The following is a 24613-nucleotide window of genomic DNA, read 5'->3' on the forward strand; positions in this document are numbered from 1 at the left end:
TTGTTGTATATTCATGGTTTATTTTCAAAAAAATTCTAACACATGCAAACAGCTTTTTTTCCCATCACTGTATACATCACCAGTTAACTTGATTGGGTAAGAAGTTGTTACCCAAAGTTGTTGGGGGGATGGTCAAGGCTGGGGGGGAGCCTAGTTCTGGTCCTAGAAAGATGAATGGGGTTCTGATTGACATTCACTGGAGGAGCTGGCCTCTGATCAAACACTCATCACAGAGCCTCAGGACCAGCTCCAAGTTCCCTTCCAGAAGCAGGACTGAGCAAAGGAGTTAAAGACAGGGCGAAGGTGGTGGAGTGTGGTAGTCTCAGCAGCCTCAGCTTAGACTTAGTCGGTGGCGTAGAGCAGGAAGCCGGAAAAGGTGTTGTAGTGGCTCTGTTCGTCGCACAGGAAGCATCCGATGGGCAGGGTGACGGACAACTTGTCCCCGGCTTGCAGCTGGATGGCCATCACCGTGGTGGTGCTGTCCTCCTGGTCCTGCTGGTTCTGCTCGCTGCAGCCCGCCACCTGGCGCCCGTTCACCATCAGGTTGGCGCAGGCGGCCAGGTTGGCGCCGGGGGCACCCGAGTCGCTGTACACGGTCAGGGCCAGGCTGTAGACACCGGAGCGGGGCACAGTGAAGATGCCGGTGCGGTTGTTGTAGCCCTCGCCCAGGTTGACGAAGATGTGCTGGTAGACAATGGTCTTAGCTTCACGGAAGGGGCCCTCGCAACGGCGTGTGTTGGTCAGGGCCACGGAGAAGGCACTGCGGCTAGCTGCAGATGGAAAGAGAGAGAGAGAAAGTTAGAGAAATGAATATACAATGAGACAAAATAACAGCAAGCCATTTGGTTTCCAGTCAAAATGTAACACATTGGCTAGTGTTGATGTGGTAATGGAGATAGAAGTTGATAGTGGTTGCGGTCAGGTGGTCTCACCGCGGACGTTGTTGACCACGGCCTTTGCCTTCTCCAGGCCCCTCTGCAGCTCGTTCAGACTCATGTTGAAGAACTGCTCCATCCTCCACATCTGCTTCTGCATCAGGCAGCAGCCGCAGGAGGCCTGGTCCGCCAGACACACTGTGTGGACACAGACACACACACACAGACGGACAAACACACAGACAGGACAAAGGATTAGACAGTGGTTCTCAACACTCCTCGCTGTTTGCCATCCTCAGTGTGTTTAGTGTCTCCCTTTCTCCCCTTCCTACTCTCTCTATCCCTTACAGTTCTCTGTTTTGGGGTCCTTTGTTGTCTCTCCAGGACTATTCCAGCTGTATTCATTGGCCAGAGCGGCCCCCAGCAAGCACAGCAGTACGATAGCTGTAGGAGAAGAGAGCAGAGTAAAGCACACAGTTACACCACAGTATGCACTCTTCCATATACTGTACACACACCTGCAGCGTCACACACCATCGTACACAAATGGTGCATGCAGAGAGAATCAACACTACTCATAACCGAAAAAAACAGACTGTATTTGAATAGGGAAAGTATAAACATGTAACTTCAATCTTTCCTAGACTACCTGATCTAGCAGCGTGTTCCAGTGATATTTATAATTGTACCCTTGCGGAGCCCATTTCCCCTTACAAAAGGCGGCAGGACTGCTGCCCTCCAGGACATGAGTTGTGCACCCCCTTGGCTACTCTAGACCAAAAGCTTAACTCCTCTGTCCTCATTCAACCACTCTGAAGCCTAAATCTGCAGTTATGCTTCCCTGTCATATAGGAAACCATAGAGACGCCCACCTCTCATTTTGCAGCTTGGAGATGGCAGTCGATGTTCACAGACAGTCGGATGGGGTGGATAGACTGTCACCAGGAGAGGACCTCGGCCTATAAACCCTGAGTAAATGCCACCTCCCACTGTCTGTCCTCTGTGGGCTGGGCAGTGGCAGGCTTTGTGTCCTGCATATGTGGGACAGGTATTGTCTGTCACCCGGACCATGGAGTTCCCATTGAACTGCAATGACACTTTACCTGTGTTTTCAGGTGTCAGGCAGCTTCCACTTGCTCATTGTGTATGTTAATGGGAGAGGAGAGAGTGTCAGGTAGTCGGCAGGGGACCCTTTCCTGATGCAATGGGCGAGAGGTGAAAAACAGTGAACTCATTCCCAGCATAGCATGTTGGGAGGGGAGCGCAGAAGGCAAGGGGAGTAGATTGTCAGGGTGTTTGATTAAAAACTATATATACAAAAGTATGTGGACACCTCTTCAAATTCGTAGATTCGGTTATTTCAGCCACACCGTTGCTGACAGGTGTATAAAATTGAGCAAACAGCCATGCAATCTCCATAGTAAAACATTGGCAGTAGAATGGCCTTACTGAAGAGCTCAGCAATGCGCAGGTGACCAGATACTTTTGATCACGTAATCTACATTGGGTAGTCGTTTTTTATATTTTTAAGTGGCGACATTTGGGAAAATGGCACTACTACTACTCTAAATGGCCAGACAGTCTACAGTGTAGTCTACACTGATGCACTCTTTTTCCACCATACATGTATCCAACATCTAGATCGGAGAGAGAGAGGGAGAAAGAGCAAAGTTGTGAAAAGTGTACGACATAATGCTAACTATGCCATACAATTTACTGCACAATCCTCTTACAAGTTTTATGTGATGAGGTAGTCAAAACACATGAGTGATTAAATGTATGTAAATGTAACACTAAGCAACAAACTGGATAATAAAGGGGGGGAGAAGAGATAGAGATTGGGTTACTGGAATGACATTTTCCAGTAGGTGTAGTTGGGAATGGATTGGCATGTCTTCAACACTGTGTGTGTGACTTCCCCAAATGTTACAATTTGCATGTCATTTTTCCTTCAAGTGCATGCAACTGTATTCATCCTTGCCAATTATGGTGCAGTGTTTAATAATATATAAGGACAATGATAGTCTCTTCCAAACAGTTATGTATCAATACAAAGTTTTCTAAATATAAGTTCAAAAGATTACTGTCATGGCAGTGCATTGTGAACGGGTGGGACAAATCTTATCTCAGACCAGGAGAATATAAGAACAGTGGGCCAATAAGTGACAGTGTTGATCTTCCTATATGGAAAGCTATGGGGAATAATGCAGATGACGCTGATAAAGAGAATAGACTGAGGTAGAACGACTAGAGCAAGGTCAGCAATTATGATGTGGAGATGGAGTTTTCTGTCATAAACTGATTATCTTATTATATAATCAAATCAAATCAATTTGTATTTGTCACATGCACCGAATACAACAGGTGTAGACCTTATAGTGAAATGTCTACTTACAAGCCCTTACCAACAATGCAGTTTTAAGATAAAATCAGTGTTAATAAAGTATTTACTAAATAAACTGAACTAAACAATAAATAGAAAATATATACAAAAATATATATATTTATATATCAGCAACTTATTTAAGCGAACTAAGTGGACAGATTTATACAGTGGCGCAACTTTCACTGGGGACAGGTCTACCCCACATTTTGAAATAGCATTTTTGTCAACCCCAGTTTTATCACTGGAATGTGATACAAAACGAGGCAACGTTGTGCTTTAGGACCATGCGGACGCCTCCGAGCGGTCGGGTAGGCTGTTTGGAGTGTTTATCCGAAAAAAAAATACGAAAATAAAAAATAAAAAAAATAAAATATATATACACAGTACCAGTCAAAAGTTTGGACACACCTACTCATTCAAGGGTTTTTCTTTATATTTACTATTTTCTACATTGTATAATAATAGTGAATACATAAAAACTATGAAATAACACATATGGAATCATGTAGTATCCAACAAAGTGAAAAGAAAATAGAAAGTTCCTTCAAGTGCAGTCGCAAAAACCATCAAGCGCTATGATGAAAATGGCTCTCCTGAGGACCGCCACAGGAAAGGAAGACCCAGAGTTACCTCTGCTGCAGAGGATAAGTTCATTAGAGGTAACTACACCTCAGATTGCAGCCCAAATAAATGCTTCACAGAGTTCAAGAAACAGACTTTTATTTTATTTTTTATTTCACCTTTATTTAACCAGGTAGGCTAGTTGAGAACAAGTTCTCATTTGCAACTGCGACCTGGCCAAGATAAAGTATGCAATTTGACACATACAACAACAGAGTTACACACGGAATAAACAAAACATACAGTCAATAATACAGTAGAAAAAAAAAAAAAAAAAAGTCTATATACAGTGACTGCAAATGAGGTAAGATAAGGGAGTTAAGGTAATAAATAGGCCATGGTGGCGAAGTAATTACAATATAGCAATTAAACACTGGAATGGTGGATGTGCAGAAGATTAATGTGCAAGTATAGATACTGGGGTGCAAAGGAGCAAGATAAATAAATACAGTATGGGAATGAGGTAGATAGATGGGCTGTTTACGATTGGGGTATGTACAGGTGCAGTGATCTGTGAGCTGCTCTGACAGCTGGTGCTTAAAGCTGGTGAGGGAGATATGAGTCTCCAGCTTCAGAGATTTTTGCAGTTCGTTCCAGTCATTGGCAGCAGAGAACTGGAAGGAAAGATGACCAAAGGAGGAATTGGCTTTGGAGGTGACCAGTGAGATATACCTGCTGGAGCGCGTGCTACGGGTGGGTGCTGCTATGGTGACCAGTGAGCGGAGATAAGGCGGTGCTTTACCTAGCAGAGACTTGTAGATAACCTGTAGCCAGTGGGTTTGGCGACGAGTATGAAGCGAGGGCCAACCAACGAGAGCGTACAGGTCGCAGTGGTGGGTAGTGTATGGGGCTTTGGTGACAAAATGGATGGCACTGTGATAGACTGCATCCAATTTGTTGAGTAGAGTGTTGGAGGCTATTTTATAGATGACATCGCCGAAGTTGAGGATCGGTAGGGTGGTCAGTTTTACGAGGGTGTGTTTGGCAGCATGAGTGAAGGATGCTTTGTTGCGATATAGGAAGCCGATTCTAGATTTAATTTTGGATTGGAGATGCTTAATGTGAGTCTGAAAGGAGAGTTTACAGTCTAACCAGACACCTAGGTATTTGTAGTTGTCCACGTATTCTAAGTCAGAGCCGTCCAGAGTAGTGATGCTGGACGGATGGGCAGGTGCGGGCAGTGATCGATTGAATAGCATGCATTTAGTTTTACTTGCATTTAAGAGCAGTTGGAGGCCACGGAAGGAGAAGCTCGTCTGGAGGTTAGTTAACACAGTGTTCAAAGAGGGGCCAGAAGTATACAGAATGGTGTCGTCTGCGTAGAGGTGGATCAGAGAATCACCAGCAGCAAGAGCGACATCATTGATGTATACAGAGAAGAGAGTCGGCCCGAGAATTGAACCCTGTGGCACACCCACAGAGACTGCCAGAGGTCCGGACAACAGGCCCTCCGATTTGACACACTGAACTCTATCAGAGAAGTAGTTGGTAAACCAGGCGAGGCAATCATTTGAGAAACCAAGGCTGTCGAGTCTGCCAATAAGAATGTGGTGATTGACAGAGTCGAAAGCCTTGGCCAGGTCGATGAATACGGCTGCACAGCAATGTCTCTTATCGATGGCGGTTATGATGTCGTTTAGGACCTTGAGCGTGGCTGAGGTGCACCCATGACCAGCTCTGAAACCAGATTGCATAGCGGAGAAGGTACGGTGGGATTAGAAATGGACGGTAATCTGTTTGTTAACTTGGCTTTCGAAGACCTTAGAAAGACAGGGTAGGATAGATATAGGTCTGTAGCAGTTTGGGTCTAGAGAGTCACCCCCTTTGAAGAGGGGGATGACCGCGGCAGCTTTCCAATCTTTGGGAATCTCAGACGATACGAAAGAGAGGTTGAACAGGCTAGTAATAGGAGTTGCAACAATTCCGGCAGATCATTTTAGAAAGAAAGGGTCCAGATTGTCTAGCCCGGCTGATTTGTAGGGTTCCAGATTTTGCAGCTCTTTCAGAACATCAGCTATCTGGATTTGGGTGAAGGAGAAATGGTGGGGGCTTTGGCGGGTTGCTGTGGAGAGTGCCGAGCAGTTGACCGGGGTAGGGGTAGCCAGGTAGAAAGCATGGCCAGCCGTAGAGAAATGCTTATTGAAATTCTCAATTATAGTGGATTTATCGGTGGTAACAGTGTTTCCTAGCCTCAGAGCAGTGGGCAGCTGGAAGGAGGTGCTCTTATTCTCCATGGACTTTACAGTGTCCCAGAACTTTTTGGAGTTTGTGATGCAGGATGCACATTTCTGTTTGAAAAAGCTAGCCTTAGCTTTCCTAACTGCCTGTGTATATTTGTTCCTAACTTCCCTGAAAAGTTGCATATCACGGGGGCTATTCGATGCTAATGCAGAACGCCACAGGATGTTTTTGTGCTGGTCAAGGGCAGACAGGTCTGGAGTGAACCAAGGACTATATCTATTCCCAGTTCAATTTTTTTTGAATGGGGCATGCTTATTTAAGATGGTGAGGAAGGCACTTTTAAAGAATAACCAGGCATCCTCTACTGAGGGGATGAGGTCGATGTCATTCCAGGATACCCTGGAGGTCGATTAGAAAGGCCTGCTCGCAGAAGTGTTTTAGGGAACGTTTGACAGTGATGAGGGGTGGTTGTTTGGTCGCAGACCCATTACGGATGCAGGCAATGAGGCAGTGATTGCTGAGATCTTGATTGAAAACAGCAGAGGTGTATTTGGAGGGCGAGTTAGTTAGGATGATATCTATGAGGGTGCCCGTGTTTACAGATTTGGGGTTGTACCAGGTAGGTTCATTGATAATTTGTGTGAGATTGAGGGCATCAAGCTTAGATTGTAGGATGGCCGGGGTGTTAAGCATGTCCCAGTTTACGTCACCTAGCAGCACGAGCTCAGAAGATAGATGGGGGGCAATCAGTTCACATATGGTGTCGAGGGCACAGCTGGGGGCAGAGGGTGGTCTATAGCAAGCGGCAACAGTGAGAGACTTGTTTCTGGAAAGGTGAATTTTTAGAAGTAGAAGCTCGAATTGTTTGGGTACCTACTTGGATAGTAATACAGAACTCTTCAGGCTATCTTTGGAGTAGATTGCAACACCGCCCCCTTTGGCAGTTCTATCTTGGCGGAAAATGTTACAGTTAGGGATGGAGATGTCAGGGTTTCTGGTGGTTTTCCTAAGCCAGGATTCAGACACGGCTAAGACATCCGGGTTGGCAGAATGTGCTAAAGCAGTGAGTAAAACAAACTTAGGGAGTAGGCTTGCAATGTTAACATGCATGAAACCAAGGCTTTTACGGTTACAGAAGTCAACAAATGAGAGCACCTGGGGAGTGGGAGTGAAGCTAGGCACTGCAGGACCTGGATTAACCTCTACATCACCAGAGGAACAGAGGAGAAGTAGGATACAGCTAAGGGTACAGGTAAAGGCTATACAAACTGGCTGTCTAGCACGTTCGGAACAGAGAGTAAAAAGAGCAGGTTTCTGGGCACGATAGCATAGATTCAAGGCATAGTGTACAAACAAAGGTAAGGTAGGATATGAGTACATTGGAGGTAAACCTAGGCATTGAGTAATGATGAGAGAGATATAGTCTCTAAAGACGTTTAAACCAGGTGATGTCATCGCATATGTAGGAGGTGGAACAACATGGTTGGTTAAGGCATATTGAGCAGGGCTAGAGGCTCTACAGTGAAATAAGACAGTAATCACTAACCAGGACAGTAATGGACGAGGCATGTTGATATTAGAAAGAGGCATGCGTAGCCAAGTGAACATATGGGTCCAGTGAGTGGTTGGGCTGACTGGGGACACGGCGATTCAGACAGTTAGCAGGCCGGTGCTAACAAGCTAGCAGATAGTAGGCCGGGGCCAACAAGCTAGCAGTTAGCAGACAGGGGCTAGCAAGCAAGCAAGAAGTTAGCAGACCGGGGCAAGCAAGCTAGTAGTTAGCAGACCGGTTAGCAAGTTAGCAGAATGGCCTTTGGGGGACGTTGCGATGGAGGTAAGTCCGTTTTTGCCTCTTCGTGCGGTGACGTCGATAGACCAGTCGTGGAATTAGTAGTGTTCCAAGTAGCTCTACGTAGCTAGCACGCCGTGGTTAGCAGAAGGGGCCTTCAGCGGACGTCGCGCCTGAGGGGCCTGTTAGAATCCTCGTACAGATTATGTCGGTATTCCAGTCGTAGAGGACCTCAACATCTACATTGTATAATAACATCTCAACATCAACTGTTCAGAGGAGACTGTGTGAATCAGACTGTGTGAATCATGATCGAACTGCTGCAAAGAAACCACTACTAAAGGACACACATAAGAAGAAGAGACTTGCTTGGGCCAAGAAAAATGAGCAATGAACATTAGACCGGTGGAAATCTGTCCTTTGGTCTGATGAGTCCCAATTAGTGATTTTTGGTTCCAACCGCCATGTCTTTGTGAGACGCAGAGTATGTGAACGGATGATCTCCGCATGTGTGGTTCCTACCATGAAGCATGGAGGTGGTGTGATGATGCTTTGCTGGTGACACAGTCAGTGATTTATTTAGAATTCTATGCACACTTAACCAGCATGGCTACCACAGCATTCTGCAGCGATACGCCATATCATCTGGTTTGCACTTAGTGGGACTATCATTTGTTTTTCAACAGGACAATGACCCAACAGGCTGTGTAAGGGCTATTTGATCAAAAAGGAGAGTGATGGAGTGCTGCATCAGATGACCTGGCCTCCACAATCACCCGACCTCAACCCAATTGAGATGGTTTGGGATGAGTTGGACCGCAGAGTGAAGGAAAAGCAGCCAACAAATGCTCAGCATATGTGGGAACTCCTTCAAGAGTGTTGGAAAAGCATTCCTCATGAAGCTGGTTGAGAGAACGCCAAGAGTGTGCAAAGCTGTCAAGGCAAAGGGTGGCTACTTTGAAGAATCTAAAATATATTTTTATTTATTTAACACTTTTTGGTTACTACATGATTCCATATGTGCTATTTCATAGTTTTGTTGTCTTCACTGTTATTCGACAATGGAAAAAATAGTACAAATAAATAAAAACCCATGAATGAGTAGGTGTCCAAATTTTTTACTGGTACTCATATATATATATATATATATATATATATATATATATATAAATACTGCTCAAAAAAATAAAGGGAACACTAAAATAACACATCCTAGATCTGAATGAATGAAATAATCTTATTAAATACTTTTTTCTTTACATAGTTGAATGTGCTGACAACAAAAATCACACAAAAATAATCAATGGAAATCCAATTTATCAACCCATGGAGGTCTGGATTTGGAGTCACACTCAAAATTAAAGTGGAAAACCACACTACAGGCTGATCCAACTTTGATGTAATGTCCTTAAAACAAGTCAAAATGAGGCTCAGTAGTGTGTGTGGCCTCCACGTGCCTGTATGACCTCCCTACAATGCCTGGGCATGCTCCTGATGAGGTGGCGGATGGTCTCCTGAGGGATCTCCTCCCAGACCTGGACTAAAGCATTCGCCAACTCCTGGACAGTCTGTGGTGCAACGTGGCGTTGGTGGATGGAGCGAGACATGATGTCCCAGATGTGCTCAATTGGATTCAGGTCTGGGGAACGGGCGGGCCAGTCCATAGCATCAATGCCTTCCTCTTGCAGGAACTGCTGACACACTCCAGCCACATGAGGTCTAGCATTGTCTTGCATTAGGAGGAACCCAGGGCCAACCGCACCAGCATATGGTCTCACAAGAGGTCTGAGGATCTCATCAATGCCACCCCACACCATGACTGACCCACCGCCAAACCGGTCATGCTGGAGGATGTTGCAGGCAGCAGAACGTTCTCCACGGCGTCTCCAGACTCTGTCACGTCTGTCACATGTGCTCAGTGTGAACCTGCTTTCATCTGTGAAGAGCGCAGGGCGCCAGTTGCGAATTTGCCAGTCTTGGTGTTCTCTGGCAAATGCCAAACGTCCTGCACGGTGTTGGGCTGTAAGCACAACCCCCACCTGTGGACGTCGGGCCCTCATACCACCCTCATGGAGTCTGTTTCTGACCGTTTGAGCAGACACATGCACATTTGTGGCCTGCTGGAGGTCATTTTGCAGGGCTCTGGCAGTGCTCCTCCTGCTCCTCCTTGCACAAAGCCGGAGGTAGCGGTCCTGCTGCTGGGTTGTTGCCCTCCTACGGCCTCCTCCACGTCTCCTGATGTACTGGCCTGTCTCCTGGTAGTGCCTCCATGCTCTGGAAACTACCCTGACAGACACAGCAAACCTTCTTGTCACAGCTCGCATTGATGTGCCATCCTGGATGAGCTGCACTACCTGAGCCACATGGGTGGGTTGTAGACTCCGTCTCATGCTACCACTAGAGTGAAAGCACCGCCAGCATTCAAAAGTGACCAAAACATCAGCCAGGAAGCATAGGAACTGAGAAGTGGTCTGTGGTCACCACCTGCAGAACCACTCCTTTATTGGGGGTGTCTTGCTAATTGCCTATAATTTCCACCTGTTGTCTATTCCATTTGCACAACAGCATGTGAAATGTATGGTCAATCAGTGTTGCTTCCTAAGTGGACAGTTTGATTTCACAGAAGTGTGATTGACTTGGAGTTACATTGTGTTGTTTAAGTGTTCCCTTTATTTTTTTGAGCAGTGTATATATATATGTCCCCTCCACCTCTAAAACAAAAGTTGCGCCCCTGGATTTATATAACGCATCGTCTTAAACTGAAAATGGCCCTGACCTCATAAACTGAAAATGGCCCTGACCTCATTTCAAACAGAATATACGTTTCTACTGGTATTTTGAAAACAATTCAAATTCACTTCAAGCAACTTTGTTTATGCTAATTTATTATTTATTTATCAATCATGCATTTGAATATAAATCTTACAAGCCAAAAGGGCACATGCAATAGGACAGCAGCTGAGATATGGCTGGAACAAGCTTTCAGCATATCAGAATCTAATACTGGAACTTTCCAAGGTGTAGTACTGAAACTACCGAGGTTACCTAGCCAGCTACACGTTCAAAGTCAACAACGCAGCCACTGCTAGCTAGCCTACTCCACCAGCCAGCAGTACTGTATCATTTTAGTCAATAAGATTTTTGCAACGTAAGCTTAACTTCCTGAACATTCGAGACGTGTAGTCCACTTGTCATTCCAATCTCCTTTGCATTAGCGTAGCCTCTTCTGTAGCTTGTCTACTATGTGTCTGTCTATCCCTGTTCTCTCTCCTCTGCACAGGCCATACAAACGCTCCACACCGCGTGGCCGCTGCCACTCTAACCTGGTGGTCCCAGCGCGCACGACCCACGTGGAGTTCCAGGTCTCCGGCAGCCTCTGGAACTGCCGGTCTGCGGCCAACAAGGCTGAGTTCATCTCAGCCTATGCTACCCTCCAGTCCCTAGACTTCCTGGCGCTGACGGAAACATGGATTACCACAGATAACACTGCTACTCCTACTGCTCTCTCCTCGTCTGACTACGTGTTCTCGCATACCCCTAGAGCATCGAGCCAGCGGGGTGGTGGCACTGGAATCCTCATCTCTCCCAAGTGGACATTCTCTCTTTCTCCCCTGACCCATCTGTCTATCTCCTCATTTGAATTCCATGCTGTCACAGTTACCAGCCCTTTCAAGCTTAACATCCTTATCATTTATCGCCCTCCAGGTTCCCTTGGAGAGTTAATCAATGAGCTTGATGCCTTGATAAGTTCCTTTCCTGAGGATGGCTCACCTCTCACAGTTCTGGGTGACTTTAACCTCCCCACGTCTACCTTCGACTCATTCCTCTCTGCCTCCTTCTTTCCACTCCTCTCCTCTTTCGACCTCACCCTCTCACCTTCCCCCCTACTCACAAGGCAGGCAATACGCTTGACCTCATCTTTACTAGATGCTGTTCTTCCACTAATCTCATTGCAACTCCCCTCCAAGTCTCCGACCACTACCTTGTATCCTTTTCCCTCTCGCTCTCATCCAACACTTCTCACTCTGCCCCTACTCGGATGGTATTGCGCCGTCCCAACCTTCGCTCTCTCTCTCCCGCTACTCTCTCCTCTTCCATCCTATCATCTCTTCCCTCTGCTCAAACCTTCTCCAACCTATCTCCTGATTCTGCCTCCTCAACCCTCCTCTCCTCCCTCTCTGCATCCTTTGATTTCCTCTGTCCCCTATCCTCCAGGCCGGCTCGGTCCTCCCCTCCTGCTCCGTGGCTCGACGACTCACTGCGAGCTCACAGAACAGGGCTCCGGGCAGCCGAGCGGAAATGGAGGAAAACTCGCCTCCCTGCGGACCTGGCATCCTTTCACTCCCTCCTCTCTACATTTTCCTCTTCTGTCTCTGCTGCTAAAGCCACTTTCTACCACTCTAAACTCCAAGCATCTGCCTCTAACCCTAGGAAGCTCTTTGCTACCTTCTCCTCCCTCCTGAATCCTCCTCCCCCTCCCCCCCTCCTCCCTCTCTGCGGATGACTTCGTCAACCATTTTGAAAAGAAGGTTGACGACATCCGATCCTCGTTTGCTAAGTCAAACGACACTGCTGGTCCTGCTCACACTGCCCTACCCTGTGCTTTGACCTCTTTCTCCCCTCTCTCTCCAGATGAAATTTCGCGTCTTGTGACGGCCGGCCGCCCAACAACCTGCCCACTTGACCCTATCCCCTCCTCTCTTCTCCAGACCATTTCCGGAGACCTTCTCCCCTACCTCACCTCGCTCATCAACTCATCCTTGACCGCTGGCTACGTCCCTTCCGTCTTCAAGAGAGCGAGAGTTGCACCCCTTCTGAAAAAACCTACACTCGATCCCTCCGATGTCAACAACTACAGACCAGTATCCCTTCTTTCCTTTCTCTCCAAAACTCTTGAACGCGCCGTCCTTGGCCAGCTCTCTTGCTATCTCTCTCAGAATGACCTTCTTGATCCTAATCAGTCAGGTTTCAAGACTGGGCATTCAACTGAGACTGCTCTTCTCTGTGTCACGGAGGCTCTCCGCACTGCTAAAGCTAACTCTCTCTCCTCTGCTCTCATCCTTCTAGACCTATCTGCTGCCTTTGATACCGTGAACCATCAGATCCTCCTCTCCACCCTCTCCGAGCTGGGCATCTCCGGCGCCGCCCACGCTTGGATTGCGTCCTACCTGACAGGTCGCTCCTACCAGGTGGCGTGGCGAGAATCTGTCTCCGCACCACGTGCTCTCACCACTGGTGTCCCCCAGGGCTCTGTTCTTGGCCCACTCCTATTCTCGCTATACACCAAGTCACTTGGCTCTGTCATATCCTCACATGGTCTCTCATATCATTGCGATGCAGATGACACACAATTAACCTTCTCCTTTCCCCCTTCTGACAACCAGGTGGCGAATCGCATCTCTGCATGTCTGGCAGACATATCAGTGTGGATGACGGATCACCACCTCAAGCTGAACCTCGGCAAGACGGAGCTGCTCTTCCTCCCGGGGAAGGACTGCCCGTTCCATGATCTCGCCATCACGGTTGACAACTCCCTTGTGTCCTCCTCCCAGAGTGCTAAGAGCCTTGGCGTGACCCTGGACAACACCCTGTCGTTCTCCACCAACATCAAGGCGGTGACCCGATCCTGTAGGTTCATGCTCTACAACATTCGCAGAGTACGACCCTGCCTCACACAGGAAGCGGCGCAGGTCCTAATCCAGGCACTTGTCATCTCCCGTCTGGATTATTGCAACTCGCTGTTGGCTGGGCTCCCTGCCTGTGCCATTAAACCCCTACAACTCATCCAGAACGCCGCAGCCCGTCTGGTGTTCAACCTTCCCAAGTTCTCTCACGTCACCCCGCTCCTCCGCTCTCTCCACTGGCTTCCAGTCGAAGCTCGCATCCGCTACAAGACCATGGTGCTTGCCTACGGAGCTGTGAGGGGAACGGCACCTCCGTACCTTCAGGCTCTGATCAGGCCCTACACCCAAACAAGGGCACTCCGTTCATCCACCTCTGGCCTGCTCGCCTCCCTACCTCTGAGGAAGCACAGTTCCAGCTCAGCCCAGTCAAAACTGTTCGCTGCTCTGGCACCCCAATGGTGGAACAAGCTCCCTCACGACGCCAGGACAGCGGAGTCAATCACCACCTTCCGGAGACACCTGAAACCCCACCTCTTCAAGGAATACCTGGGATAGGATAAAGTAATCCTTCTAACCCCCCCCCTTAAAAGATTTAGATGCACTATTGTAAAGTGGTTGTTCCACTGGATATTATAAGGTGAATGCACCAATTTGTAAGTCGCTCTGGATAAGAGCGTTTGCTAAATGACTTAAATGTAAATGTAAATGTCCTATCAGTTGTATAAACTAGTCCAGTTGACATAGAGTCACAGACGCCCCAACCCCTGACCAGAAGCGGAACCCGGGATAGAGGGGGCCAGTAAAGTCTGTCTGGAGGGAATGGATGAGATGGGCCTGGTTGTTGGAGATCCTGTAGAAGGCCAGTACTCCTTCATGTTGGTCCAGGTACACCCCCAGCCTGCGAGCCTTGGTTGAGCTTAGTTGGGTCTCTTTCCCAGCATGCCACATTGAGAAGCCTGTCCCAGACCAGTTCAGGCTCCAAGACTGCTCATTGTAGCCCAGCCTGCTGCTGTCATCAGCCTCCTTTCTGTCCAGGTCTCTGTAGGCCATGCCGATAGTGATCTGAGTAACAAATAATAAAAACAAAGTAAAATACTCAAAGCCAAAATAGTGAATACTAGTCAATTGATGACAGATTCAAATCAAGGGCATCTCTCAAGTACATAACATAAGTTGATATGATCTTAACGATGAGGGAGCAACCATAGAAATATAATTATATTAAGTGTGTACACGTTTGATACCATTCCATCAACTCCATTCAAGCCATTATTAGGAGCCATCCTCGCCTCAGCAGCCTCCTCTGGTGTGTACCCATGAGTGTTCCAGTCAGATGTGGTCGTAGCCTGAGAAGCTTTGTCCCTTCTAGTAATTCTATTTCTATGGCAGTAATAACCCACCTTCTGGCCCGTCCACTCTGTCTCCCAGTAATAGGGGCTTCCAGCCAGGGACTGCCTGCACAGTATCTGTCTCCAGTAGATGAAACGGTCGGGGTGCTCCAGCTGGTTCTGCTTCTCTGCCTTCAGAGTGGCTTTACGGTACCCATCAGCCAGTTTCAGGTGGCGGTAAGCAGTGTTGGGGTCAAATGTCAGATTAAAGCAAACTAGATTGAGAAAGACAGGAAAGACTGGTGATGTTATTGTCTTCCTTTGTAGTCCACACTCACTTTTTTGTTCAAGCGTCCAATTGTCTGAAGATCTGAAGACGCTTCAATGCTGCTTATGACTACATTTCTATAACTCTTTAAAAAGGGTGAAAAGCAGTAAAAGGGCTACTCACATTTGAGCATTTCTTTTCTTGTTTTCAGCTCTGGGTTTGCCAAACCAATAGTGGTCACCTGATTCACTAAACGTTGTGAGAGAAAATAAACAATTATTTTGGCAACATTTTATTTGCATTATAATGCCAACTTTGGAACTACACTGAAGAATCCTCAGACCGCTGTTCATATATTTACCTTGAGGTCCAGTTGGAGGTAATGGAGGTTGAGGTAGAGAGTTTGTTGATGTCATCTCATTCACTAAAGAAAAGCAATAGAGGTGAGAAAATAAGAAAGCTGTTTTTACAGCTAGTCACCGCGCAAATCCATCGTAAATCGTGGAGTTGAGTTTAATCGGCTAGGTAGAGGTGAAGGGTTTGATGTTATTTCACATACTAAAATGCAATAGGGGAAAGGATCTTTAGTCTGTTAAAGGTTGATGTACTTGATCATCTCATACAAAGACTGAATTAAACGTTTACCTGTGTTCAGTTGAGGGTTTGATTGCACTTCGGATGCTACAGAGATTAATGAGAAAAAAAGATTAACATTTTGATAGAAAATGGCAGCTGCAACTTTGTTTTTTCTTTTTCGTTTAACATGTCTTGTAGATGCTTACCTGCATTTTGTGAAGCAACCTGATTGTGGTCAGTAGATGCTCCGTTCCCTGCAGCTTGACCATTGAACAATTGAGACGGACTAAGACTGGCATCATTCACTACAAGCAAGAAAACAGTCTCAGTAATATTAATAACCATGTATACTGCTCAACCATTGAGCATTCTCAACAGAACCAGCAAAATCAAAAGGGAAAATAGTAAAACAGGTCCTAATCTCCCTGTATACGTTTTAGGTCATTGAAAATGCCCATGGACTCACCAGTTCTGAAGATCTTGGCCATGCTGGATTTACAGAGATCCTGTAGTCCATCTCTTAACTCTCCCATCACAGTTTGAATCGCAGACACAACGGCCTCCTCACCCAGCCCTACCCCCTCTCTGCCCCCATTATGTGTGAGGAGCTCCAGGGTGAAGATATTCTGTGGAGGATGATAGATGAAGACAACAACACCTAGTGATGAGGATGGTCATCTCAATCCCATTATCTTTTTTCCTTGTACCTTTAAGAAGCAGATGTGGTCCTGCATGCTGGCCAGTCGGCTGAGTTTCTGGTCTCTCCTGCGGAGCTGGGCCAGCTCCTGTTCCAGCTTGTGGATATGGCCCTCGGTCCGGCTGCCCATGGAGGACTCATGGGCACAAAGAAACTCCACGACCTGGGTACCCATCAGCTCCACACTCTTCACCAGCTCAGAGAAGAGCTCCACACCCTCCTTCTGTAGGGCCTGGACTGAGCTCTGAGAAGAGAGAGGACACAGACATGGAGAGAAGCAAAGCAAAAATGGAGGGATGGATAGAGGTGGAGAGACAAGGAGGAAGTGAAAGAGGGCGCAGAGTGTTATGAAACAGTGACTAACTACTAGGCTCTTGTGAAGGAAATTTTACTTTGTGCATCTCGACTTTGGTGTCATAAACAATCCTTTGTTCCTGCCTGTGCCTGGTAAAGATATGAGGGAGGGCCGTCATGACCTCCTTTAGACTATTTGGCAGAACACCCAGAATCTGTTGTATAAGTTAGGATAGGGTTGGTTCCGGCATGTGTCTGGCACCGTTTCCTATGAACTATGCCTATGCAACATGTCTGTAACCAGCATATAAGGGAACTAAACGGGAGTGCCCCGTTAGAGCTCCTCATCGACATGTGTACTTGGTGCATTGAGTTTGTTGGAACCCCTCTGACAATAAACAATGATACATTTAAGATTGACTTTGGGTGTCCCTGTGTAAGAATTTCCACAACACACTGAAAACAAATGATGTAACCACAACATATTTTACATTGAGGGATTTCCTTACTTTGTGGAGCTGGGCAGTTTGTGGGAACTCTTTGAGCTCCTTCTCCATCTCTTGGATCCTCCTCTGTGTCTCGGCCTGCATTGGAACTAGCTCCCTCTGCACAAAGGGACACAGTATACAGAAACACAGGATTCTCTCAAGCACCCAGTATTTTCTAAAATTCAAATAAAGCTGCTATATTCAAATAAAATAGTTGTGGCAACAGACAAAACAACAGTCAATTCTTTACCCGTCTCTCCTTCCACTCCTCTTCCGGCTTAACCACACGGTGGCCCTTGTGTCCATGACGACAACATTCGTCACAAATACACTCCTTATCATCATGGCAGTAGAGCTCTAGGGGCCGCTGGTGTTGAGGGCAACGCCTGGGGCTGACGACGGGCAGTTGGGGGAACATCCCCCCTTGGCGAAGGCTTGTGTCTGCACACACGTCCAGATAGATAGACATGGATGGTGGGGCAGATGAGATGGAGAGGTAGGGATACTCCTGGATGCCCTTTCTTCTCAGCTTCTCCATGGCCTCCACTAGCACTGTGCTCTTGGCCAGAGAGGGTCGTGGGGTGAAGACCTGCCTACACTGGGGGCAGTTAAACTGACCCTTGGCCTCATTCCGGTCCCAGTGCCCCTGGATGCAGGACAGGCAGTAGGTGTGACCACAGGGCAGCGTGGCGGGGTCACGTAGTGTCTCCAGACAGACAGAGCACACAAACTCCTCCTCAGGCCATGCGGCAGCGGCCATGGAGCTGGGAAATGTAGGTCCTGGAGATTGTGGTCAACTTTGTAAGTAAGACTGCCAATGCTCCCGAAATGGCATAGAATCCTGGTTAAAACCAAAATGGGCTGGCCTTGGGCGAGGCAGGAAAAACAGGTAAGACCAGTGAGGAGTTTCCAAAACATTCTGACTGATGTCACAGTCACATGGATGAGGCAGAAGCACTGTAGTTGCAGGCTGTCAGTGGTCTAGATTTTGAAATAATCTCAAAGTGGTAGACCGACAGGTTTTTCACCTTCTCCAAGAAGGAACCACATTTTCACCTTCTTTGTGGATATAAATAGCCTAGTTACTGTTAAAAATACACACACACTGTGTGTCCACAATAATTAGGTTGTACCTCACGATGTTAAACAATACAATGGCTATACTGTGTAAACTGATGGTCCATGTAAAAGGACACATGACCCCCAACATGTGAAGTTAAAAGGAGCATGCTAAATTTGGTGTAAAATGAAAACTAAGAGTCTATATTCTTGAGAAATTAAGGCATATATACTGTACACTTTTTAACCCCCAGTGCCCGACCTCACTAACGCTCGTGGCTGAATGGAAGCAAGTCCCCGCGGCAATGTTCCAACATCTAGTGGACCTTCCCAGAAGAGTGGAGGCTGTTATAGCAGCAAAGGAGGGACCAACTCCCTATTAATACCCATGATTTTGTAATGAGATGTTCAACGAGCATGTGTCCACATACTTTTGGTCACGTAGTGTGGATTTTAACTGACTATTTCCAGGTTGACAGCTACCACCTCAGAGACCATTTCATCCCAATGTCGGAGTTGCACCTATTTTCCACAGTTCCGGCATAATATTGACCGGCTAAATTTGTAATGTGGAAACTGTCAGCTTATTGAGGAATATATGTCTGAACTGGACATCCAGAGTAAGCAAATTATCCTGGAAAGGTCCCACTCTAAGACCTTTTCCTTTTCTACTCATCAGCCTGGTCGTTGTCACTGCCTCGCCACTGTGTCGCCACTCTCCGACTGACTGGCCAGGGCTGCCCTGCCCTGCATAGCCCCCCCTAATGAATGATCCCCCTGTGGTTATCCCAGTGGAGGCACGTCACACACCGTAAGCCCAGCGCAAGGCAGTGGTCTTTGGTGAATGGGGCTGAAATGGCTTTGGGGAATCCTGCTGACCAACAATTTCGCCCACCTGCTTCCAGAGATTCCTGCTCCTTCATCCTCTACCTGTCTCCGGAGGGTCCAGATCAGGGAATTTCTACCACAGGCCAGTACCCCCCGGGCTCCCTCACACATCAGGCCTCGAGGGTGTATGACTTACATGGGTGCAACCAAAGCCCGTGTACTGTAAGTCAGTTTATAACATTGCATCATTGGTTACTCGGAGTTCTCCATATTGACATTGGATGCGGCATTAGGCCCTATGGTGCTAACCTTGGAAAAGTAATTACATTTTCTACTCATTACTAATAGGGATAGACCAAATGGTGCAGTTCTATGCAATTTTATATAGTTATACCAACCTTATTAAAATAATATCAACAATCAGACAGGGCCTGAAACGGCCTATTGAACATCGCTTGTTTGAGATGGCGACTCCACGTGACTTTAAAAAAATCATAAAGGACTTGGGTTGATGAACATTAGGAGCTTACTTCGTAAACTAGATTACATCAAGATCTGGGCTATGCAGACAAATTGGGACATCCTGATATTGACTGAAACTTGGATCTCTGAAGACATTCTGGACTCTGATATTAATATTGAGGGATATAATGTGTTCAGAACTGAAAGGATAGAGGTGGGGGAGTGGCTATTCTTATTAAACATAATTTCTAGGTCTCTTAACTGAAATCCATTTCCGTTGCCAATTTTTTTTGCTATTATATTTAAGCCTTGGTCTGGGGAAAAATGTATACATAACTATTATAGGGGTCTACCATCCTCCCTCGGCTAACCTTTGTGCACTTGAGGAGCTAACTAGTTTGTAGTCTTCTTTCATCAAAATCAGAAGTTATTATCCTGGGTGACCTAATTTATGAATGGGAAATGCACGCTTCAGACAATCTAACAGACATGTGAAATGATCTAAACCTAACCCAGCTGGTGACTACGCCTACAGTCGTGACCAAAAGTTTTGAAAATGACACAAATATTAATTTTCACAAAATCTGCTGCCTCAGTTTGTATAATGGCAATTTGCATAATTATTTGCAGAATGTTATGAAGAGTGATCAGATGAATTTCAATTAATTGCAAAGTCCCTCGTTGCCATGCAAATGAACTGAATCCCCCCAAAAACATTTCCACTGCATTTCAGCCCTGCCACAAAAGGACCAGCTGACATCATGTCAGTGATTCTCTTGTTAACACAGGTGTGAGTGTTGACGAGGACAAGGCTGGAGATCACTCTGTCATGCTGATTGAGTTCGAATAACAGACTGGAAGCTTCAAAAGTAGGGTGGTGCTTGGCATCATTGTTCTTCCTCTGTCAGCCATGGTTACCTGCAAGGAAACACGTGCCGTCATCATTGCTTTGCACAAAAAGGGCTTTACAGGCAAGACTATTGCTGCCAGTAAGATTGCACCTAAAAAAAACATTTATCGGATCATCAAAAACTTCAAGGAGAGCGGTTCAATTGTTGTGAAGAAGGCTTCAGGGCACCCAAGAAAGTCCAGCAAGCGCCAGGACCGTCTCCTAAAGTTGATTCAGCTGCGGGATCGGGCACCACCAGTACAGAGCTTGCTCAGGAATGGCAGCAGGCAGGTGTGAGTGCATCTGCACACACAGTAAGGTGAAGACTTTGAGGACGGCCTGGTGTCAAGAAAGGCAGCAAAGAAGCCACTTCTCTCCAGGAAAAACATCAGGGATAGACTGATATTCTGCAAAAGGTACAGGGATTGGACTGCTGAGGACTGTGGTAAAGTAATTTTCTCAGATGAATCCCCTTTCCGATTGTTTGGGGCATCTGGAAAAAAAGCTTGTCCGGAGAAGACACCATCAGTCCTGTGTCATGCCAACAGTAAAGCATCCTGAGACCATTCATGTGTGGGGTTGCTTCTCAGCCAAGGGAGTGGGCTCACTCACAATTTTGCCTAAGAACACAGCCATGAATAAAGAATGGTACCAACGCATCCTCCGAGAGCAATTTCTCCCAACCATCCAGGAACAGTTTGGTGATGAACAATGCCTTTTCCAGCATGATGGAGTACCTTGCCATAAGGCAAAAGTGATAACTAAGTGGCTCAGGGAACAAAACATCGATATTTTGGGTCCATGGCCAGGAAACTCCCCAGACCTTAATCCCATTGAGAACTTGTAATCAATCCTCAAGAGGCGGGTGGACAAACAAAAACCCACAAATTCTGACAAACTCAAAGCATCGATTATGCAAGAATGGGCTGCCATCAGTCAGGATGTGGCCCAGAAGTTAATTGATAGCATGCCAGGGCGGATTGCAGAGGTCTTGAAAAAGAAGGGTCAACACTGCAAATATTGACTCTTTGCATCAACTTCATGTAATTGTCAATAAAAGCCTTTGACACTTATGAAATGCTTGTAATTATACTTCAGTATTCCATAGTAACATCTGACAAAAAATATCTAAAGACACTGAAGCAGCAAACTTTGTGGAAATTAATATTTGTGTCATTCTCAACTTTTGGCCACGACTGTACACAGGCCCAACCTTAAAGATCCTTTAAAGTCAACTCTGATTGATCTTATTTTCACAAATACACCAAAGAAATATGTTTCTACTGCCATCTTCCCCCAAGACATTAGTGACCCTTGCCCAGTTGTTTGTGTTAGAGATATGAGAATGGCAACAATGGCGCCGACAGAGATGGTCGCCTCGCCGGGAGTCCTTAGGAAACTATGCAGTATTTTGTAATTAAATGTATTATTTCTTACATTGTTACCCAATTAAATCTTAAGTCTTACCACATACAGCCGGAAAGAACTATTGGATATAAGAGTCGACGTCAACTTACCAACATTACGACCAGGAATACGACATTCATGAAGCGGATCCTTTGTTTGGACCACCACCCAGGACAATGGATCTAATCCCAGAAGCTGACCCAAAACAACGTCGCAGCAGAAGAGGCAGACAGAGTGACCTCCTGCTCAGGCTTCATAGACGTGCACATCACCCACTGCTCCCGAGTATATTACTCTCCAATGTCCAGTCTCTTGACAACAAGGTAGACGAAATAAGAGCAAGGGTTGCCTTCCAAAGAGACATCAGAGATTGTAACATTCTCTGTTTTACGGAAACATGGCTCTCCCGGGATAGGTTATTGGAATCGGTTCAGCCACCGGGCTTCTTCATGCATCGTGCCAACAGAGATAAACACCTCTCTGGGAAGAAGAAGGGCGAGGGTGTATGCTTCATGATTAACGACTCGTGGTGTAATCATAACAACATACAAGAACTCAAGTCCTTCTGCTCACCCAACCTAGAATTCCTTACAATCAAATCAAATTTTATTTGTTACATACACACGGTTAGCAGATGTTAATGCGAGTGTAGCGTAATGCTTGTGCTTCTAGTTCCGACCATGCAGTAATATCTAACAAGTAATCTAACCTAACAATTTCACAACAACTACCTTATACACGCACAAGTGTAAAGTAATGAATAAGAATATGTACATAAAAATATATGAATGAGCGATGGCCGAACGGCATAGGCAAGATGCAGTAGATGGTATAGAGTACAGTATATACATATGAGATGAGTAATGTAGGGTATGTAAACATTATATAAAGTGGCATTGTTTAAAGTGGCTAGTGATACATTTATTACATAAATTTTTCATTATTAAAGTGGCTAAAGATGAGTCAGTATGTTGGCAGCAGCCACTCAATGTTAGTGATGGCTGTTTAACAGTCTGATGGCCTTGAGATAGAAGCTGTTTTTCAGTCTCTCGGTCCCCGGTTTGACCTTTACTGACCTCGCCTTCTGGATGATAGCCGGGTGAACAGGCAGTGGCTCGGGTGGTTGTTGTCCTTGATGATCTTTTTGGCCTTCCTGTGACATCGGTTGGTGTAGATGTCCTGAAGGGCAGGTAGTTTGCCCCTGGTGATGCGTTGTGCAGACCTCACTACCCTCTGGAGAGCCTTACGGTTGTGGGCGGAGCAGTTGCCGTACCAGGCGGTGATTCAGCCCGACAGGATGCTCTCGATTGTGCATCTGTAAAGGTTTGTGAGTGTTTTTGGTGACAAGCCGAATTTCTTCAGCCTCCTGAGGTTGGTGGTGAAGACCTCCTGAGGTCTTCACCACGCTGTCTGTGTGGGTGGACCATTTCAGTTTGTCCGTGATGTGTACGGCGAGGAACTTAAAACTTTCCACCTTTTCCACTACTGTCCCATCGATGTGGATAGGGGGCTGCTCCCTCTGCTGTTTCCTGAAGTCCACAATCATCTCCTTTGTTTTGTTGACATTGAGTGTGAGGTTATTTTCCTGACACCACACTCCGAGGGCCCTCATCCCCTCCCTGTAGGCCGTCTCGTCGTTGTTGGTAATCAAGCCTACCACTGTAGAGTCGTCTGCAAACTTGATGATTGAGTTGGAGGCGTGCATGGCCACACAGTCATGGGGGAACAGGGAGTACAGGAGAGGGCTGAGAACGCACCCTTGTTGGGCCCCAGTGTTGAGGATCAGCGGGGTGGAGATGTTGTTACCTACTCTCACCACCTGGGGGCGGCCAGTCAGGAAGTCCAGGACCCAGTTGCACAGGGCTAGGTTGAGACCCAGGGTCTCGAGCTTAATGACGAGTTTGCAGGGTACTACGGTGTTAAATGCTGAGCTGTAGTCGATGAACAGCATTCTTACATAGGTATTCCTCTTGTCCAGATGAGTTAGGGCAGTGTGCAGTGTGATTGCGTCGTCTGTGGACCTATTGGGGCGGTAAGCAAATTGGAGTGGGTCTTGGATGTCAGGTAGGATGGAGGTGATATGGTTCTTGACTAGTCTCTCAAAGCACTTCATGATGATGGAAGTGAGTGCTACGGGGTAATAGTCATTTAGCTCAGTTACCTTTGCTTTCTTGGGAACAGGAACAATGGTGGCCCTCTTGAAGCATGTGGGAACAGCAGACTGGGATAAGGATTGATTGAATATGTTCGTAAACACACCAGCCAGCTGGTCTGCGCATGCTCTGAGGAAGCGGCTAGGGATGCCGTCTGGGCCGGCAGCCTTGCGAGGGTTAACACGTTTAAATATTTTACTCATGTTGGCTGTAGTGAAGGAGAGCCCACAGGTTTTGGTAGCGGGCCGTGTCAGTGGCACTGTAAGGCAATCAAACAAGCTCTTGACAACAAGCTCTTGTCCTCAAAGCGAGCAAAGAAGTTGTTTAGTTTGTCTGGGAGCAAGACATCGTGGTCTGCGACGGGGCTGGTTTTCCTTTGGTATTCCATGATTGACTGTAGACCCTGCCACATACCTCTCGTGTCTGAGCCATTGAATTGCGACTCTACTTTGTCTCTATACCGATGCTTAGCTTGTTTGATTGCCTTACATTTTAGTCATTTAGCAGACGCTCTTATCCAGAGCGACTTACAGTAGTGAATGCATACATTTCCCAAAATTTTTTCTCCGTACTGGTTTTTTCTCCGTACTGGGAATCGATCCCACAACCCTAGCGTTGCAAACACCATACTCTACCAACTGAGCCACACGGGCCTTGTGGAGGGAATAGCTACACTGTTTGTATTCAG

At 46.6% G+C, this 24613-nt stretch overlaps 2 protein-coding genes across 2 annotated transcripts; both read right to left on the reverse strand.

The window, feature by feature from the left end:
* On the reverse strand, window positions 1-1804 carry cbln20 (cerebellin 20). Its single transcript, XM_014214194.1, has 4 exons — window positions 1748-1804; window positions 1224-1319; window positions 933-1073; window positions 1-770 (listed from the first exon to the last, which is right to left on the reverse strand). Exons 1-4 carry the CDS (start codon window positions 1752-1754, stop codon window positions 343-345), a joined length of 672 nt encoding a protein of 223 aa, XP_014069669.1. The 5' UTR covers window positions 1755-1804; the 3' UTR covers window positions 1-342.
* Window positions 1805-14107: 12303 nt separating this feature from the next.
* Window positions 14108-18032, reverse strand: LOC106612735 (tripartite motif-containing protein 16-like). Its single transcript, XM_045687006.1, has 10 exons — window positions 17378-18032; window positions 17149-17244; window positions 16385-16589; window positions 16115-16306; window positions 15855-15953; window positions 15718-15753; window positions 15434-15496; window positions 15256-15321; window positions 14877-15079; window positions 14108-14538 (listed from the first exon to the last, which is right to left on the reverse strand). Exons 1-10 carry the CDS (start codon window positions 17885-17887, stop codon window positions 14203-14205), a joined length of 1806 nt encoding a protein of 601 aa, XP_045542962.1. The 5' UTR covers window positions 17888-18032; the 3' UTR covers window positions 14108-14202.
* Between the last annotated feature and the right edge of the window lie 6581 nt (window positions 18033-24613).

The sequence above is a fragment of the Salmo salar genome, chromosome ssa09, assembly GCF_905237065.1.
Source record: "Salmo salar chromosome ssa09, Ssal_v3.1, whole genome shotgun sequence".
NCBI lineage: Eukaryota > Metazoa > Chordata > Actinopteri > Salmoniformes > Salmonidae > Salmo > Salmo salar.